This window comes from Apteryx mantelli, chromosome 7 (genome assembly GCF_036417845.1).
Source record: "Apteryx mantelli isolate bAptMan1 chromosome 7, bAptMan1.hap1, whole genome shotgun sequence".
NCBI classification, from domain to species: domain Eukaryota; kingdom Metazoa; phylum Chordata; class Aves; order Apterygiformes; family Apterygidae; genus Apteryx; species Apteryx mantelli.
The window spans coordinates 26,863,163-26,884,318 of record NC_089984.1 but is presented as its reverse complement, the minus strand read 5'-3'; the positions used below and the strand labels follow the sequence as shown (position 1 = coordinate 26,884,318).

Here is a 21,156-nt window from a genome sequence, read left to right as displayed (position 1 = left end):
GCGAGACGGTCTTGCCCCTTTTGTAGCAGGTTTTAGTAACTGCAGACTGTCATATCGCACCTTGGCTACAAGTCAGTCAAGGTCACCTCAGGCAGAGCTGGAACAGTAAAATGTTCTCAGGTAGTCTTGCCAACAGCCTCTCTCCATGCTGCAGCACGTACGCTTTGAAGACGTTACTAGTTGTGCCGTTGAAGAAACTGAGCGCTTAAATAGGGAGGATGAAGCAACTAACCAAGTTTCCCTGAGATATCATCGTTCAGAAACTTATTTACTTAAGACGTTTGTAACTCTATTGCTGAACATTTTCTAAAAATAGCTTTCTGTGAAGGAGCACTCCCTAACACAGCTTTTTTATTTATGATTATAGTTTTAAAGTAATACTAACCTGAGGAGATATTAACAAATATGTTTTTAAGTAATAGTGGATGTCTTATTTAACAATTTAAAACAACCTCTCTAGTGAAGTATCTTATCTTTTTAAAGTTACAATTCTGTTTTAAATTTGATAGTGCATATTAGTTTTAAGAAACTGGTAGTAACTATGTTCTTAATAGGTTTTTCTCTCTTCTAATCTGAAAACTTCTCTTTATTGCATAACAGAATATTACTGCCATTTTTAAAATAACTGTTTAAAACCTAAGTATCATTATACTTAATAAGAAAGGAAGAAAACCAAGCTTGACAGAAAAAACTCTTTTAAAACATTTCCTTCTTTAACATGTATGTTAATTAGTGATGTTTAATTTCCTGCCTTTTCCTTAATGCTGCTTTAAAAAATAAGGCTATATTTGCTCTCCTTTCTTGTTGCTTTTTCTCTAAAGGGTTATTTAAAATTTTTGTTATTGGACCTTTCTTTTTTTGTAGTTTTCTCTCAAGATTATATGCATAATTCTGCAGCTTGCTTCCTTTAATGATTAGTGTCTGTAGGTTCAATTTTACTATTTTTAGTGTGTTAGACTTCTGCTGTTGCCGTACCACCTTACCAAGATGTATAAGGCAAGCTTCAGTATTTTGAGGCCCTTCAGGACACACAGAATAGTGTGTTTTTTTTCTGAATCTCTGTCTTCACAGTCTCCAAAAGAATCTACTAAGTTTTTCCAAATAGTACAACTAAACAACAACTTTTTCAGTGACTGTGAGAACCCTTCAGGATGTGCAAACTACTGTGCACTTAGTACTTGCAGTTATGACCTTGGTGCTACTTTCCACATATCGATAGATATCTCAGCACTTTTTAAGTCTGGAAAGTTAAACAACTGTTACTACAGTTGAACAGCATGTTCAAGATTTTTTTTTTTTTTTTTTATTAAAATGTTCCCTCTTTGGAAACACTTTATTTTTTGTGTTTATTCAACAATAGGATACTCGAGAATAAATTATCTGTATAATTAAGCTTTGTTAGTTATTTAAACTTATACTGGTTGGTATATTGGAAGCCAAGTGCTGGTGAGGTGTTTACTGTCTTACAAGCTGCAAAGGAAGATGCTCCCGGCCCTTAAAACTAGACCTTTTACTGAAACAAAGAATGCACATAATACTAGAAGATGCACAGAAAGGTAACCAATTTAAAATACATGAATAGTAGGGTAAAAAATGGAAGTTCCAGCAGAGTTGGAATAAAGACTATGTTGAACAATATTCTGTCCAAGTGGTTTAGGACTGCTCAGCACAGTCTGATACATAACTTAGCCATGTTTACAACTACTTTTGTCAAGATTGCGTATAAATTATATAGATGTGTTTAAATTGCACCCTTTTCAGTATGGTATTTGCACAAATACCAATAGAAGAAAGCTGCAATCCTTATATAAGGTCTCTGGATGTTACCACTGTTCAAACAAAATGTAAAATTCTACACTATCCTTTATTTAAAAAAAAAAAAAGGGGGGGGGAGTACTTTACAAGAACACTAATACTGATAAAATGTGGCAATGAACATTAGTTGTTCTTGTTGCTTGTTTTCATTGGCTGACTTGAACCGACTAGAATTGGCTGTTTTGGAAGTATCCCCCCTGGAGCTGGTTTCGTGAAAGGGAAGGACCAGCTAAATCACAAAATGGGAGTTGCAGTTTTGTCAGCTTAGCTGACAGAAGAAAATTTTCTGAAGACTTTGTGAATTTCAAAACTTGATGATTGTATGTTAAATGCATAGATTTTGATTTGTTTGGTCTAAATGCAATAGTTGATATAGGCAATTAATAATCTTCTTGGGACCAGGGTGCTAAGGTACCATCACACTAAAAAAAAAAAAAAATTATGTACCAGGTATTCAAGGTAGGAGTTAAACTGCAAGTGATTTTTGTATATTTGAAGAATGAGAAAAACAAGTACCTATGTTTTAGAAAGTTAAAAAGACAAAATCTTTGTAATTTAATTTTTTCAGTTCTTGGGCAAGGTCAGAACAAGTTTTGAAGGATAGATTAATTGGAGGCGGGGGGAAGTGTGATACAACTCAGGATATGCTTACAAAACAGATCATAGTACACTAATCTGGTGACTGAAATTCATATAGTGGAATTCTTGTGCATCTAGTATATCTGAACTTCAGTAAGTCATTTAATACCTTTGTTCAACAATCTCTCTCTCTCTCTCTCTCTCTCTCTCTCTTTTTTTTTCTTCCTTTTCTTTCTCTCCCCCCCCCCCCCCTTTCAGGAGAGATTAGGGAGTAGTATAAGAATTCTCACCTGGAGTGGGTAAACTGCGATGAGAAACCTGGAGGATTAGTTACTTAAAGAAGGCTTTACTGTGCCTTTAAGAAGTTTTTCATTAATGATTTCGGCAGAAAAAAAGTAGGAGAGAGCTAACAAGAACTATAAATGCAAATGTATGGGTCGGAGGACAGTCTTTATGTAGAATCGTGTCTGTAGCACAACGGCAAGACAGGTCCACTAAGAGTAGTTATCAACTGTATTTGTTTATTTTCTGACAGGGTATGTAATAGTTTGTCCTAAACTATTTGTTACAAAACATTAAAATTTACTTCTTTTTCTGCTGATATTTAGAAGGGTTTTGTTTGTTTGTTTTTGACAAACCTGAAAGTGACATGGAACGTGGTTGTGGTAACCTCCTTGTTCATTTGGTACATACCTTTCCGACTCTCGGACTTTTGGCTTTTGCTTTGCTGGTGCTCTTGCTGTCTCTTTCAAACAAAAGAAGATATATGCATGCCCTCGCTTACATCTCATCAGAGTTGGTCAATGTGTCTTGCTTGGTGCAAGCCCAGAAAGTGCAGCTGACCATAAACAAAGCAGTGAAACTCTACTCATAGAACACTGTCAAAGGCACTAAATAACATCAAGAGAAGTCCCCCCTCCCCCCCCCCGCCAACATTTTAGAGGTCGTCCTCTAAAAACACTGAATGCTACCTTTTTTAGTGGAAGGGATCTTTCATCTAAACTGCTTTTTTTTTTTTTTTTTTTTTTTTTTTTTTTTTTTTTAGCACACTGTATAGCAGAATAAAGTTCTAGGGAAAGAATGCTCTCAGGTGAAAAAGCTGTCAAAGATCAGCATATGGAGTATGTTGTAACTTACTAGTATTTCTTCCTTTTGAAAACTGAAATATCTAATATAATCTTAAACAAAAAAGCCACTAAACTTAAAATTTCTCTCTAGAACAAAGGAATTACTAGGATTAGCCTGATTAGGCCCCTTTTGGCTGCACGCATACAAAAAGGAGCCACTCAACTTCAGTGGCGTGAATTAGCCAGTGCTGTAACCAGTATATTTATTTCTCAGAAAGATGTTACAATGAATGAAATGATAGATAGAAGTAAGTTAAGAGTTTAGCCTATTAGCTTCTTAACTGCATGTTCTCACTTAAACAGCATATGTGGGATGTCAGACTCATATTTTGCCAAGTTCATGCTTTCTTAGCAGTGATACATACTGAGAGCTTTCTTCAGTATGTTTATATATACATCTTGAAACCTTACTTCTCCTTTATCATAGGTCCAGTTGTTTACGTTTTGGATCTTGCAGATCGGCTGATCTCAAAGGCATGTCCGTTTGCTGCAGCTGGAATAATGGTGGGCTCTATCTACTGGACAGCTGTTACCTATGGAGCTGTGACAGTGATGCAGGTACACATATATTCCCTCCTTCTCTAGAGCTCACTCACCACTTCTGAAAAACAGACTTTTTATTTAAAAGTCTATTAATAGCTTCCTTTTTTAGTTTAAAATATGCTTTAGCTGCTTTTAGCATTTTTAGTATAGTTAACAAATGAATTCGCAAGATGGGCAGATGGAAAGCTTTTTACTTTTAACTGATCATACCATATCAAGCAAAGGTCTACAGCTAATGAAGCTCATTACTGCACACAGCACAGCCAGCAAAAGTAATAAGCTGGTGAACCACTACCCCTACTCTCCCATTAATGGCTAGCCTCTAACCAAGGGAGCGCCTAATTTTTCAGAATAGACATAAGACTTCTCTCTTGTTTACCTAAGGAAAGAAGAAGTTGCTGATAACATTCAAAAGGTTGAGACATAGTGAATTTTTCACAAACCTACCATTTTTTTTCTTATATAAAGAAAATGTGCATGCTCTGAATGGTGTAACTTGTGCAAAAACAACTAATACAAAACACTGCATATTAATGGTTAGTTTCTTTTAAGTACTTCAGCCTGTATGGTCAGTTGAAAGCAAAGAAAGAAAAAATCCTACTTGTGTTCTTGTGAAGTTGCCCTTTAAATATAAAAATAATGTTGACAGGTGCTAGACTGCTGTCTATGGTAGGATTTGTTCATGGCTTTCTTACTTCAGCTACAAGACTTTGGAGAGTTGTTGCAGATTGTACAGCTAGAAGGTGCATAGACTTTTTAGTTGTGATTCCTGTATCAAGTCCAAACGTGATTTACATGAAAGCATAAACAGAAGTACTTCTGATGCTAATTCAGTTGTAGATAGAATTAATAAATGCATCTGTATCCTACTAAGTATTACACTGCACAGTTGTAAAATTTAAATATGCAACCTAGTGCTTATCCATATAAGTCATGCAGAACTTCTTTTTCCTTCTTCTTCTCTTGAATTGCGTGGTCCATCCATTTACTTTTACCAGTCACTCCATCTCAAGATTTTGTGCAATTTGGTTCTGTTTGTACATGACCTCATAGCGGAAATGCATGTGATAACCAGTTAAACTGGAGCCCAGATGAGCTGATGCAATCTCCCTGGTAGTAATGTGACCAGTGTCAACAGGCTGCATAAAAACCTCAGATAATGACTTTTAATGCCTCCTCCATTCCAATGGATGATTCTCCAAATTACATATATAGGAATCTTCTTTATGAGATGTTTTGTTCTTGTTGTGGCCCTTACAGGGACATTGCAATAAATACAGAATTTACTGAAGTATGTCAGTCCTTGTCTTTATCTGCTTGCTTGCTGCTATACTGAAGCTCTTCTGCAGGAACCTTTATGACTTTTTTAGCTTCCATAGAACTGTGGTAACCAAATGCAAACATAAGCACTCCATTTTGTAGCTAATTTGCTTTGGAAATGAGAATCTGGCTTTGAGAAAGGGCAAGCTGTGGATCTACTTAAGCAACCGCATGGTTACAACTTCACGTTTATGTTAGTTTAGACAGCTGGTTAAATCTTAGGTGTGACGAGTTAGCTATTTTCCTCTGATTTAATATGGTTTTTGATCATATGAATGGCAGTCTGGGTAAGAGGACAATTTATTTCTGCTTACAAGGGAGGAGGTTAATTGGGGGGGTGAAGGGGATGGGAGTAGAAGGGGAGGAGAGGAGGGAAACTGTTCCATTCCTTTGCCACTCTCAATTTGCTAGATTTAATACTTCTTTCCTGATGCATTTCAGACTCCTTCAGCTGAAGGACCACAGAGAAGCCTGAAAGCTATTTTTGTAGGTTAAGCTTCAAATGGAGAAAAACAAAATATGAGTTTGGCATTGTGGCTCCAGTTAAGCCAGGTTAAGCCAGTAACAAATCATATGGGAATGCTGACAATGTTGAGAGAAATGGTGTTCTAAAGCAGGAAAGACAAGACAGGGTCATTGTTTTTTTGGTTTTTTTGTTTGTTTTTGATGGAAGAGCTCTACGAGGAGGAAATGGATAGCAGTCAGACATGAGAATCTAGGAGCAAGGTGGTGAAGAAGCTGGAAGACAAATGATAAATATTTGTCTCTGAAGGAATAATCTTTTGGCAACAACAACATCAGTTATTCCTACTTTTAGAAACTGTGGTAAATAACATCTTCCCATTTTAGAAGAAAAGATGGAAGGTTTTTCAAAACAAGGCTAAAGTACTGGCTGAAGATATTGTGGTCTGTCACCCTATCTTTTTTCTCACAGTCCCACCTATTCCTGGTACCAAGTACTCTGTGTGTGTGTGTGTGTGTGTGTGTCTTTTAGTTTGTTTTTGTTTTTTTGCTATTGTCACATGTTCTTACCATCTATTCAAAGTTCTATGCAAGAGAAGACTTGATAGCTTTTTGCATATCTGGGTAAGCAGCAATAAAAGACAATCAAAACACATCAGGAAATCCAGTGCCTGACAAATGGAATAATTACTACTTTCGTGTTTTTGTCTTCCTGGATTCTTATGGGAAAAGTCATGAAAGAGCCCATTCTTTCCAGAAGTGCTTCAAGGACTGTTAGCATTTAGTAATTCTTATCTTGAGACAAAGCTGGAGGACATCTACCATTTTTTATCTTTTTTTTTTTTCCTCTCAGCTTATCAGATTTACTTTTGAGACTTTATAACTGTGTCTAAATATGTGCTTGAATCCAACTTTAACTTATTTGGCCTTCTGAAGTATTAGGATTTTGTCCTCTGCAAGCCTGCCTTATTACTGAAATAGAACCAAAGAGAATTTAGTCTAATAGTTGGTTTGACTTCATAAAAGCCCACTGTGCTTATTTAAAGTGAAAAATATGTACTTTTTAGGAAAAAAATGCACTGTTCTGAAGTAGTTAATGTTTGCGTTTTATAAACTGCAAAGTCTGATTTTTATTATGCCAGTAGAAAAGTCTTAGACACATCAGTAATGACCTAGTCTAATATTTCCTTTAAAATAGTAGCACTAACCATATTTGAAAATAAGGTGCAAGTAAAGACATGCTATTATTATTTCTGCTAGAGTGGAAAATTACCTCTTTTTGCATTATTTAGAGAACTAATACTTTTTAATACTGTGATCTCTGCATCAAGTATTTCTAAATAATTGATTAAATTGATTTTGATTAAAATGTCCTGAGATAATTGCTATCAATTAATCCTTTAAATAGTAACATCTGAGCATTTTTTGATTGTAGAATTAATCATTCTAAAGTTGCAAGTTTTCCTAGGCATTTTGGAAAACCTTATTTTTATATTTCATATGTTTGAACTTTTACTCATAAATACAGGTGGCACAGAAGCACATGAGTCTTTTCTTGATCGTAGGGAATTGTGTTACAACTAATGACTTGCAAATTAGGGCTGGTAACTCACCAACATTGCATTTGATAAGCAATTAAGAATGCAAAAGAAAAACTGAGTACACCATCTAAAACAGTAATTTTTTTATTTTATTTTATTTTTAAGTTAAAATGCATGGTCAGTCCCAATCAAACCAGAAACTTTTAGAAGTGTATTTGTTGTTTGGTAGTGATCTCTGCTACATTTGTCAATTACCCAGTAAACTTCTTACATATTTACCAGGTTGTGGGTCATAAAGAAGGTCTTGATGTCATGGAGAGAGCTGATCCTTTATTTCTTTTGATTGGACTTCCCACCATCCCAGTCATGCTAATATTGGGCAAGATGATTCGATGGGAAGACTACGTGCTCAGACTGTGGCGCAAATATTCTAATAAGCTACAAATTTTGAACAGCATATTTCCAGGTAATGTGATTAAACTTAAAGGGAAATACCAAGTTTGGGCTTGTGCCTTCAGGAGGTGGGTACAGACGAGTAGTTTTGACCATTCTTAAGTGAGGGTGATATTACCTTCTCTCTCTTTAATGTTCAGTCTATTTAGATTGTGTTCATACAGTACCTAGCTGCAGGGAGGAGAGGAGCATAAACATGGCTTCAATTAAGGCCGTCAGGCTTCTCCTCTCCTCCCTGCAGCCAGGTAGCAGCTACCTGTTACAAGCTACTGTAAATCACGGCTTTGTGTTTGAAACTAAAAAGGAACACAGTCATTTAATGGAAATAGAATATTTGCCAAGGAGAGGGTTAGTTCTTAGAAAGTGATTAAATTGAGTAACTAAAACGGGCTATTCATATAGAGTGAAGCCAATTTTTTTTAGTGCTTTCTATATTCTGTTTGAGGTAGTGGCTCTGTAATCTTTTCTTCCCCCACCCTCATCCCTTTAGGCATTGGATGCCCTGTTCCTCGTATTCCAGCGGAGGCCAACCCTTTAGCAGATCATGTCTCTGCTACTCGTATCCTATGTGGAGCTCTAGTTTTCCCTACTATCGCCACGATAGTTGGCAAGCTGATGTTCAGCAGTGTTAATTCAAATTTACAAAGGACAATCTTGGTAAGATTTGGTATTGTTTGTTTCGTAAGTGGCTATAATAATATTATAGGAATGTGAAGTTAAGTTTTGCATGTGTTTTAAGGGAACAAAAGTAAAAAGGACCGTAAATTGAACTAGAATTTAGAGTGGCATTTGATTAACGGTAGGGTTTTTTAAGGTTCCTTATCTTGGCAGTGGACAAGCGTCGTGTTACATGTGTGAGACCGACCTTCTTCCCCTATGACAGAAACTGATCTCAGTTCTAGACAAGGTTGAAACCTGCACTTGGTACTGTGCTAGTCAGATCTTAACAGCAATTTAAGGGTGATAATGAGGATGAGAAACTAGTGTCTTCTAAGAACAACCAGTGCAAGGGAAGACTTGGGTTTTATATCATTAGCCTTTTTGTATTAGCGTCTGATTACTAAATCTTTGAAAGAATCCACTTTTTATTTATTTTAATAAGGAGGGAAAAATGAACTCTCCAGAGGACTCAAATGCAGGGGGAAGAGCAAGGGGAGGAGAAATTCTCTCTCCCTTTGTGAACGCCCTCTTGGGCTCGCAGCCTTGCCAAAAGGAAGCAGCCTGGGTTTGGTATGGTGGTATCCCTGCTTGTCTTGCTGTCACTTCAGCCCTCTCTTTCAATACCAAGACATTTTTACCCCCGTCTTTTCCACGTGGAACAAATAGTGATATTACAACCATTGATGCAGACTAAAGGCCTCCTAGCACCTGTTTGTATTTTGAAGACTCTAGATAAACATATAGGGGAAACTTTTTTTTAAAGAAAGCTTTCTGGTTTACAAAAACAGGTTTTATTTCACTCCATACTTGCCTTTGGCAAGTGGATTTTTTCAGTCTGATTGTGTAATGGTAATATTCTTTATGCCTTGTATAATATTTGTTCAGAGAAGGGGAGAAGAACAGATATGTATCTGCATTTTACTTTTGTTCTTCAAATAGGATAGATTTTGATTTTTAGAATATTTGTCAAACTCCTGAGCAAATAAAAGCTTTCAAAAGGATTTATAGACCCCGTATGTAATCCCCTTATGTAACATGAACCTCTGTAATGCTGCATTGTGACAGAAAATGTTATGCCTGTGATGCTCATTTGGAATTGTCATAATTAGCTTGACTTGAAATGCTGTTTGATCAGAAAATAAACAGTCTTTTACCAGAAATTTTTAAAAAGATAATTTGCAATGTATGATACTGAACTTTGCAGGTTTTCAAAATCTCTTTTTATTTCAGGGTGGAATTGCTTTTGTTGCTATAAAAGGAGCTTTTAAAGTTTACTTCAAACAGCAGCAATATTTGCGCCAAGCTCACCGCAAAATTCTAAATTATCCTGAGCAAGAAGGAGCATAAGGCTGTGATCTTCAGATGTTGTACAGATTCACCTAACAGAGTTCCTTGTTGTATTGATTCCATCATTATTGCACAATAGTGGAGAATTATAAGTTGCTGCTCTTATTTTTTTTTTTCTTTGAATAAAATAAAGCACTGTCTTGTGGCAGGGTAAATCCTTTCAGCAACCACTGAACCTAAGAATGTGACTTGTTTTCATTATTCTTGGGTATTTCTGTTGGGCAACAGGCTTCTGAATTACATTCTTTGAGCCAAAATGCTGAATGAAAAGAAAAAGCATCAATTATACAGAACAAAAATATTTTAAGTTGTGTAGTTAATTAAAAATGTAGGCTATGTCCAGATGCCTTTCCTATACTGTGTTTTCATATCCAGGCAATCCAGTTCATCAGCTGACACAAAGGAATTTTTTGAAAGGAAACATGAGTCATTGCCAAGGAGAAGTAATTGCGGGTTATCAGCCAGTAAAGATTTCCTTTTTTTTTTCCCTTCATGATGTGAAACAGGGAGTGTAAAATAGTCAAATGACAGGCCAGAGGGGCAGAAGATGGATCACTTTCTAGAGGACCCATATTTGTCAACTTTAGCCACCTAAGTACTAGGTTTTGAAATTAGCATGGCTTCTAGGTGATTATTTTATTACTGTCCAGTGGTATCTTAAGCAGTGCCTAGCGTTACTTTCTCATGGCTCTTTTGCTGTTTTGTAACTGGTACTGGATAGCATTTTTTTTTTTCCATTCACAGTAATTACATGGGGCAGTGAATTTCAGCCACTCAGTTTGTAATTAGTTTGGTATTAGAGCAGTTGTTTTGTAATTGCAAGTATATTTGCTATTCCTTTTGATTGTGTAAGTATCTGTAAAAGTAAAAATTGCAGAAATGTGAGGAAACAACATTGGACACTAAAGCTATATTTAAACTGACAGACCAGGGCATCCTTCTAAACTTCCAGACCTGGGTGCATAACTCAGCTCTGTATCAGGACTAGACTCTCCCCTGCTGTGCCTGCAGCTTTACTGGAACGAAGTAAATGCAGGTACATTGGCTAGAGAAGGAAATAAATCCAGGTACATTGGCTAGAGGGGGTTACACTACACTTTGAGGTCCCTAATTTGAGCATGGTGCATTTCTGCAGGCTAGACAGTTTAAGGCGATAACTTGGCTCCATTCTGTAAAGGACTAAAGGATAGATGTTAAATGTGTAATAACCTAAGTTAATTTATTTATACAGTAAGCTTTACTGTTACAATATGTGTGGAGTAGCCTGCTGAGGGAGACATTAGCACTTCAGTTATTTGACATATTTATAAACTTAACTTCAACAGAAATAAACTACAAGAAGCTAAATTTTGACAAACGTAATACAGCTATTTAATAGTCATACCAGACTTAACCTAGTTTTAGTACTTGAAGTTCTTGCTTCACAACAACTTTGTTTGTTTTTTCTCAAAGTTCTTTTTTTCTTGTTCATGATAGTATGTCAGATGCATGGAGAAAGGTAAAAATTATATCTTAGTGGAAGTATTCATCAGTAAATATTGCTTTTCACCAGAAATGAAGTAAATGCAGAGTGGACTTCATATTTGATTGCAATAATGTATGTTAGTGACATTCAAAATATGGTACCTTTTCTATGGTATGTTTATCTTAAATACTGCAATGTAATATTTTAGAATTGTATAAAAATGTATATAATTACCAACTAGTATTCAAAATTACAGGTATTGAAAATTATACATTCATATCAAATACTTTGAGGTTCTTGCTATAACTGAAGAATTACTATAATCTTGTAAGTCTGCTGATTATATTTGTCTTAGAGTGGGCTGACTTTTATATTAAATCTTTAAATATAGAGCAGCAACCTCTGAAAGTTGCTGCTTTCTGTAAGATAGTCTTGAAACAATGTAATACGTTTTTCTTACAGAATTCCTCATTTGGAGAACATCTTTTCAGTGGTCTTCACTGTATATATTTCCAACCAATTTATTACTGTTTTTTAAAGTCTCATGAAGAATTGAATGATGCAAATTAGTGGTTTTGAAACTTGTTCAATGGGAAAGCTCATTGTCTTCTCTGAAAATTGAAGCTATTGTAAAATATAATTACAAAAATACTGTATGAATTATAAAACAATTTAAACTGGGTGACAGAAGGTCATTACTTTGATTACTATGTTGTAAATCTTGTTTTTAGTATTGCAAACTATAGTCATGTTGAATTAGGTTGAATAAATATTTTTTACATTCCTTAGTGTATTTTGTCAGTTGAACAAAAGCAAAACTACTGCATGAAAAATGTTTCATTTTAACACATATCTAAGGATTTATATAATCAATTTTATGTTGATAGCCCAAATATCTTGGGGATGAAGGAGAAAATATTTTAAGTCTTTAAGCTCACACTTAAGTATATTATACTTTTTTCCCTCTAGTGATAAATGAATGATGTAGGGAATGCATTTCTCAAACATCATCATTTAAAGCAAAACAATTGTTGTAGCATGAAAGACTTCTGATAATACAAAGCTGGGATTAGGTGTTATTACATATCTCTGGGTTGGCTGATGTGCAGAATTTACTTGGAGAATACATTGATCCCTTTTTATCAAGGAAGATAATATTGGCTGCAGGAAGTATTTGTTTGTTAATGGTTAGTTCATGTCCCATTATTTCTAGAGCAAGGAATAGTAAATGTTCTCCAGCATTTCTCAGTATACGTTCTTACATGTAACTTGGTTTCTGTTAGCCTTGCATCACATCAGCATTTAGGCACAAACTCTGATTTCTAATTCTGTAATCAGATAGGATGTGCTTCCCCTCCTCCCTCCTCCCCCTCCCCCATCTTAAAATCTTAGGTTTAGATGGAGCTCTAAATATTTTTTATACTTTTTTTAAAACTATTTTTGTTTGAATGGTGGTTCTTTCCTTCCTCCTCTCTCTTCCCCTGAAAAAACTCTTAACTGGAACAGTTTGACTCGAGTTACCTGCTATGCATTATTCAAATTCCCACCTCATCTGGCATCATTTCTCAAAAGTTAGCTGTCTCTTGGTTATTGGGGAAGGATCAAACTGTGTGGCTATTCAAGGCCTCACTCCTGGAAAGCTGTTGGAATAGTTCTGTGCGTGTATTTAAAGATATGCTTAGATCTCATTGACCTCAGTCAGAATTATCTATCTTTATTGAGGACACAGTTTTGACTAGAACTTGAGTTGCATAGTGCTCACGGTGGCTGCTGTGAGGTTTCCCTTCCCCTGAACACACACTGGAACGTGGACAACTGCTGGTTTGTGGAATAGGCATTTGAGGCTCCAGATTCCTGGAGTAGCTTTTTTTATTAGCTTCTTTTTAGAAGACTTTTTATCCATGAAAATGTCCTGTTGTTTGTATAATGATTTTACTGATGGAGATAACTGGGAGACATAAAAGTACAAAAGTAATTGATCCATGTACCATTACACCAGTAATCTTGCTTGTGGAACCTTGTATTTAATGTTCAGCCTCCATGCCACCTTCTATTCAGGTTTTCTTTCTTGAAGAACTAGGTCAAACTTGTTTAATGCATCACTGAGTATGTTATCTGTTTTTATTGAAATGCAGTGCTACCAATTTCTACTTTCCATTTTAAAGTATAAATGCCAGTTGCACTAACAAGCCTGGTCTTGTAATTCTCTTCTAGTTTGCAACTGCTGTTGATACTGTTTTTAAAGCATGCTGGGGTGTGGGGGTTGCTGGAGAGAAGAAAAATGAGATCTGATCACAGGTCAAAGCTAAGAAATTCTGAAAACTGATCTGGACAGTTTATTTTTCCTCTAACAACCCCTTTTCTCTGCATCCTTGCAAAGTAACTACTCTGTTCTGCATATTGCGAAAACAAATTTACTATCCAGACCCCCCAAAGTGGTTGAGTATCGGTTTGTTCTTGTACAGTTTGAAGAAAAAGTTCTCTATTTTTGAATAGTGATTAAATTGGAAGTGATTCTGTTTTAGCACAGAAGTGTCATTCACCACCTTCATTTTCCTCCTGTATTCTCAAAAGAAAGGGACATGTGCAGCTACTTACTTCATTGGGATGGCAGTTGTTAGACTGAAAGAAGTTTCAGGGAGGGTGACAGTTAACTGGTGTCTGAGAAAACTGGGGAGAAGAACTGTTCTTGGAAAACTAGGCTTTGTCCTGAATTTTCAGAAGTTTTGATTTAATTCCAGTTAAAAAAAAAAAATTACAAAAAGTCTTCCTGGCTATAGATAAGTTCATGTGAATAGCAATACGTTGGAAACTGCTCCTGGCTAGGACTGAAGCAATAATGTAATCCATTCTGCTGCCTTAGGACAGGATCTACTCTATCTACAGTATTGTCAACTGAACAGAATGTACTGCAGGCAGTATTTAAGATGACCTACAAACATTAGGGCAATGTAATGTTAATTATCTACTTCCTTCTTTACTAATCTAAATGGCTTCATTTCTTTTTTGCATTTTAACATTTGAGAAATTCAGCTGTTGCCATCTTGCTTGCTTTTAGCTCTGTTTCCCTAAACTGAGATCTTTGACTCTTCAATTATTGGGACTTACTGGCAACCTACACTTACTGTTTCTACCTGGGTCTTCTGAAAAACTGAACAAGTTTTCAAATGCTTCAAGAAACCACAGATTCTCTTTGGTATTTCCTTTTGTGAGACTTCTGATATGTACTCTTCTCATGCAGTCAGAATCCATCACCGACTCTGGCAGCGCATTATCTTTTTATTCTCTCTCAGCCACTCAGTAACTGAACTACCTTGCTCCAACCCTGTTTTTTCAAGAGCTTGAGTACTGTAGCTCACTTCCTGGAAAGGGAACAGTTACAGGATGTGTCCAAGGAGACTATTATTGCAAATAAAAAAATTTTATGTGCTAAGGAATGTTCTGTAAATAGGGATGAACAATCTCTGCTAGATCTTGGCCTCTATAGCTCAAGAAAGTTTGAGGCCTCTTTGTCCATTCTGGCTAGCTAGTTATTTGTACGCTCTGGATATTTAATTGCTTTTGCACCTCTGAGTGTTATGAGCAGAAAGGAGTTATTTCTGGTTGTACTATACTAAGTAGTTCAGTAGAAAAATTCCATTCCAGAATCACTAAAAGCAAATAGGAGACATGACTTGAAACTGCCTCAACCAAACAGCTCAGCAGCACCTGTCAAAACATATCTTGCAGGCACCTCATTTAATGCTGGATGACTAAGCCATGGAAAAGCAATTGCCTAGGCAGTGGGCCTCCATAGAAAGTACTATGCTTATTTTTTTTTAACTTTATTATGGGGCTTATTTCTAGTTTCAGACCACTGTCAGTGATACAGCATGTAAAATCTCAGATGTTTTTGGTGTTTTTATTTTTTCAGTTACCCTTCCACTCTTAATACACTTCAATAACACTTTGCTGTAGCTACCAGGAGCTGATAAAGGAACGCACTCATCTGAGTATTTACCATATGTCTGAGGACTATTCTGTGAATAGTTGCCATTCTTCTCCAGACTTTATTACAAGAAGCTGACATCCCTACTCACTAGGCAGATTAAAGGAAATGGGCTAGTGTATGAGCCAGCCTTCCCTTTCTTACCTCTGGAAGAGCCTTCTGGTACTAACTTTCCAGTCACTTTGCAGTTAATGCACCCCAAGGTAGCACAGAATCAAAAGCATTTTTTCCCCTAACAAAACTATAGCTGTTTCTGAAGCGTTTGATTGGTTTGATACTTGATAAAAGAAAATCTCTACAGCCTTATCTCCCTTATATCTTTCCACATTAAGATCCCGTGGATAATTCTGTGTGTATGTTGCTAGTACCTTGCACCAGTTTGCAGCATTGCTTTTGCAAGAGTTGCTTGCATTACTCAGTTTCAAGCAACAAGACCATAGTGCAGGAGGAGAGTCTCACTTCTCCAGTATAACTGCATTTCTACTTCATTTTTCTTCTTTTTTTTCTTTTTAATCCAAGACAGATGTTGGTTAAATATACATAACATTATGTTTCCCTCTGGATGAGAAGTGTTGCAGAAGCACGATGAAAGCCTTTGGGGTTGAGGGGAGGGGGACTGAAGGAATACGTACTTACTTTAGGATCATGTGAGAGGTAGAAAAAAAATGCCTTTTTGATGCACTGCGTCTGAGACTCGGACCAAATTCCCTCACTACCAAGCTAAGAACGGCTAGTAGTGTTTCTTCTGGGCTCTGAGAGGGGCATAGAAAATTATCCCATGAGGATAATTCAGTCTCAACTTCATTAAACAAAGGTTTCAGGGTTTTTTTGTTGTTGTTGTTGCATAGTGTCTTTTAAATGCAAGGTAATGGTTTTCCCTTCTGTCAGTGGTTTCTTTTGAAACAACAACAGAGTCTTTTAACTGTAGGGCTCTCTACCCTAGAGCATTGTTAAATTTCAAGGTAGTATAAAAATTAAAGTGCTTTCTGCATAGTATAAATTAAACACCATGCATTGCATGTGGACTTCCCACATTACCAAGCCTAGTTTCCTATCATAGACACAGAATTGTACTAGGTATTTAAGTCACGTGCCACCTTAATGTTAATCAGGTTTCCTTGCTCATGGTACTCTCATTTCAAGGATGGATGAAAATGCGAACTGACAGTATAGAGAGAAAATTCCCATGTAGTTTCAAAAGTATGTGTGCTTGCCTTTCTTTGCTGAGCTCCTCTTAAAGAACAGAGTTGTTCCCTTTTCTAAAGGGGCTCAAAATTGGGAGCTTTTTTTTAGTAGTTATGTGGCAAAACTAATTACATGTATATTTTTAATACATTTATACATAGCTACTTAGATGCCAAATGACAGAAAACATGTATTCCTTCTGCCTTCAGATCTTAAGATATTTTGGATAGTCAGAATAGGTGATCACAGACAGTCCCTAACGTTCTTCGCAGTAACTCCTGCTCAAAGCTTTTAGGTTCTTGCTGAGCTAAATCACATATGCTATGTATTGGAATCCCTTCACATTACACTTAAGGGTAGAGTCATTAGCAGCCCACAGGCATATTTTGTCCTAATCTACAGATTAGGACCAAGAAAAACATAAAATAGTTTTATGAGTGAAATCTGTGGAGAAATTTTAGAGATGGATTACAGCAACACAACTTGTAACTTGGCCCAGATGTTAGAGATCATCTCACCTCTTTAAGAATCTGAGCATCATGGGGCCTTTTTCTTGTCCAAGTATGAATCTCAAGAGTACATCATCTTATCCAAAGATCAACATCATATGGCTTGTAGCACTCGGCTCTCCATGCCTCAGTCTTTTAAGCCAAGCACTGAGATAGGGAAAAATCCCTGTGTGGAAACTGCAATTGCAGATAGCACAGCTGTAGGAGGAGTTAGAATGGGAAACAATATTGCTGACACCTCCCAAAACTGCATGATACATATGTATTAATTAACTTTATAGCTTCTTACTTTCAAAGTGGGGGCCAAAGTTCTTATTTATCATAGCTGGCATTCAAACTTTATATAGGCAAGTAGTTATTTGCAAACCTGTAGCTGACAAGCAAAATGCATCTTCCATAGTTATCCTATTTGTCCTTGTTACCACAATAATTAAATTGCAACAACCTCACTTGCAATGTTTTCCTTCCTGTCTATTCATTGATGAATACAATCATTTGTGGCATCCACGTATAGAGTTGAAAGAATGTCAAATCATTCTGTATAATAAGCTAGGCATCTTCAAAAGCCTGTAAGATGGTCAGCTTTAGGAGGAGCCTCATTACAGGATAATTAACTGCATCTGGATATTTCTCAGGAACAAATTAGCAATGTGTTTTCAAAAGCAGTGCCTAAGACTTGAATTCATCCCTTTTGGCGGTTGCATAATCATCTAGAAAGGGAAAGAAGCCCTTTTCTTGTACCTAAACTATAGTCTTCTGAGTGGCAGGCAGTGCAGTGTGAAAGCATGTTTGCATACATGGGAGCATGACCAAGAGGAACTGAGTGTATTCAGCCATGATGTGCAGCTAGAATGGTGGGGTTTTAGGCTTTTTTTTTTTCAGTTACATTCTGTTTTTAAAGGAACAAGGCTTGTGATACTGCATACTGCAGGAAAGGTACAAAAGGCTAAGCAAGCTGAATTCAATGTGGCAGTTCTGCTCCATTCAGAAAGTAAATAAATATATTAAAATGTAATTGGGATAAATCGAATACGTGCCACAATTATATGCCACATGGTACTCCAAAAGTGAGTGGTGTATTTTTGCATCCTAATGTTTCCTGTGTTCCCAAAGAAGGTTCTTTCCTCATTATTGCACTTCTGAGATGCAATTAGATGGTCTTGAATGATCTTTATAACTTTGTAATTTTAAAAGTCAAGTCTTTTTCTGTATTAATTGACTATAGAAACCCTTGAAGAGGAACTAAGCAGTGTCACCATCAAAATATAGTAACATGACTTGATACTCTTTTGTCCAAAACATATGGAAGCAAAAGGATGGGGAGAGGGTACACTGAAGTTAAATTCTGGTACAGGCAGTGACTGCAGTCACTTTAATCTGCGCAAACTGATTTTTCAGTCCAAGAACTGCAAACGGATTCCCTTTTCTGTCTATAGCAACAAAGCAACCACTTGACGGCATATGCTGCCAATCCCAGTGGGGGAGTGGGGTTTCTTGAGCATGTTTGACAGATTTGTGCACAGCTGGGTGTTCTTGCTGTGCAGACCTGAGACAGTGCCTGCTTACTGCCTACCTGCATCAAGGGTCCCTTCTTGGGGCACCAGAGAACTAAAGAGCTTTGGGCTGGCTTGAAAGTAATGACACTGTACTGGGGCCAGGCTGGCAGTGTTGTACTCTCCTTCTGGGGGTGAAGCCAAGTCCAGTTGTGCTAGGACGTAGGAAAGGCCCATGAGTCATGCTGTGGCATCAAAGACATAAAGGGCACAGGGTGCCCTCTGCCATTGCTGTACAGTGAAAGCACAACCTAAATGCAGATAGCTGAGCTAGCTGCTATTTGCTTCAAAGAAGAATGGGGTTGAATATAGTCTGCTCTACTAGAAGACCATCATGCACATTTTTTCCCAGCAGGTACAGTATTTCTATAAAGAAAAACTCTAGTAGTGCATTACAAGGCTCTGAGAACAAAATGCAGACAGACAGCAGTACAACAATTTTACAGAGGCCAGGTCAGCCTCTGAGTCTGCAAAATAACAAAACGCATAAATGAGAGCATTATAGCAGGATTCTGAAAACCACACCAACTACTCGGGAGAAAACAGGTACAGATTTCATATCATGCCTGGAGCAAGATCATCCCTCCTTATTACAGCCGCAGCAGCAATGTAAGCCTGGAACGGCTGCTGGAATGCTAAATTCTGTATTGTCTGAAAACAGATCTAGTAAAATGCTAGCACCAGCTAGCACTTTGTCTTTATTCCTGCTTCTACTGCTGCTGCCAGTAGCTTTGGGTGTGCTGAAAAGTGGACTTTAAAGGTCAGTGATAAAGATAGTTGGACCTGGACTTGCAATCCTGAACACGTGCGGTATTTAGGAAGATGATCTGATCTTATGTTCTGCTTCAGTCCTTCTTTTATAGTTAATCTTCCCATTTTCCAACTATGTAGGAATTGTAGATTTTGGCTAATCCCTCTCTTACACTTCTGGTGGTTGGAGCTCTTCCATTTACTGCAGTTTACCAGTACAGCTGAACAAAATCACTGTAAGCTGTCAAACGGAAGACAAATGAAAGCTTACAAAACAGAATACTTGCTGAATTGAGGCAAAACTTCCAGCGCTGACGATGATGATGGCGGGGGAGTGGAGACTATCTAGTTATAATTGCCAATTTAGCAGCAGCTGAGCCTGTACTTATCTGAATTGGTACTTCTGCTAAATTCAAGATGTTTTTGTCCTGTGTTAAGCCTTGACGTATACATGAGACACAATGCAAGTGCAGCGTTCCGGGGATAACTTCTCTCTCAAAAGACAGCAGGTGGCGGTTAGTCCGGAGACTGAAATCCTGGGGGAAGATTGCTTTTTTCCCTCATGTGGGCACCTGTGGTTGAGCTGAGATTATTATTATTATTTTTTAATCTGCCTGCAAGCATCAAGGTGATGAGCATGCACTGATTTTTTTCCAGTAGAGGTTTGTAATTAATTGTTCTTGGTTTCAGCCTGAGCCTTTTTTTCTAAGCTCAGAAATATATATTCACTTTTCTTTTTGCTTAAAACTTTCATATCAAACTCTTGAAGTTCTGCCTAAAGAACTGCTTATCTTTGAATTGTACCTTGAAAAAACAGCATTCTGTTTTATCATGAAGTGGCTGCCAGCAAGCACGGGTGAATAAATGGTAAACATGCCTTATTCTGTCAAGAACAGTGATTTGTAGGAGATAATTACTGTTTAGCCCATTGATTTGCTTTCTCATCAAAAGGTGTTTCAAGTTTAATGAGCAGCATCTAAAAGGATATATAAAAATATGCAAGAACCATTTGTCTGATCCGTAAGAAATAAATTTTGTTCCCACGTAGTAAACCGCTGACAAGAATGCAGTAACAAAACAAATGCATTTGCCTTTTAAATTAAAAACTAGTGTCTCAGGGAGATGTATACTAGAGCAATAACTCTCTCAGAATCCAAAATTAATCAAATATAACATCAGACATAGGTAGGCCAAGTAAAAAAGAGCACCCGTGTAGTGTATTGAAGGAGTTAGTGTACCACTTACTTAGCATAACTAACACAGAAAGTGAACACCAAATACTGAAATTAAACTTGGACTACTCCTTACAAGAGTAGGGGATGGCAAGAAACTGGAAGACACAAATCTTTTCTCTTTCCATGTATAGGTATACAGCTCTCCGTTTTGGGACAACAACGCACTCGCCTTCTAAACCCCATGATATACAGAAGGAGCTGGGTACCTCTTCCAAGCTGACAGTTACTCCGTTCCCATATAAAGCCTGCTCTGAATTATGGCAGAGAAAAATAAAGTTAGAGGGATGACATAAAAATAAGCTTTGGGGTACAGGCAAGGGAAGAAGCTGCTTTCAGCTTAGACTTGAAGTGTTTCAGACCGAAATCCAGCATCCTAAAAAGGCTTTGACAGGCCTGTTATCAGAAAATTATTCTCAGTTATTCTCAGTCATGGTTGCAGCCCTTTCTTCTTTTAATACGGGTAGCATGGTTGGGTTGCTTTTTGGAGACGGGACGTATCTCAGGCATTCACAATGTCTGCGGTGGGAGGCACCGCGGTTTGAACCAGCTCTGGCCGAAAGGGCTGTGCCTGCGCTCAGGCGGCAGCGCCTGCGGGACGGGCTCGGGGCTGGCAGCACCCGCTCC

General features: G+C 37.2%; 1 protein-coding gene across 2 annotated transcripts in view; it reads left to right on the top strand.

Moving 5' to 3' along the window:
* Window positions 1-12,096, top strand: part of MARCHF5 (membrane associated ring-CH-type finger 5) — a 34,092-nt gene extending 21,996 nt beyond the window's left edge. Inside the window, exons 3-6 of one of the 2 annotated variants that reach the window (XM_067300080.1) lie at window positions 3,979-4,079; window positions 7,670-7,853; window positions 8,331-8,497; window positions 9,731-12,096. In XM_067300080.1, the coding sequence (XP_067156181.1) occupies window positions 3,979-4,079; window positions 7,670-7,853; window positions 8,331-8,497; window positions 9,731-9,847 (569 nt within the window). In that variant the 3' untranslated portion in view covers window positions 9,848-12,096. Of the gene's footprint in view, window positions 1-3,948; window positions 4,080-7,669; window positions 7,854-8,330; window positions 8,498-9,730 lie in introns of both variants that reach the window. The other variant, XM_067300079.1, reaches the window with a different exon arrangement.
* The last annotated feature ends 9,060 nt before the right edge of the window (window positions 12,097-21,156 follow it).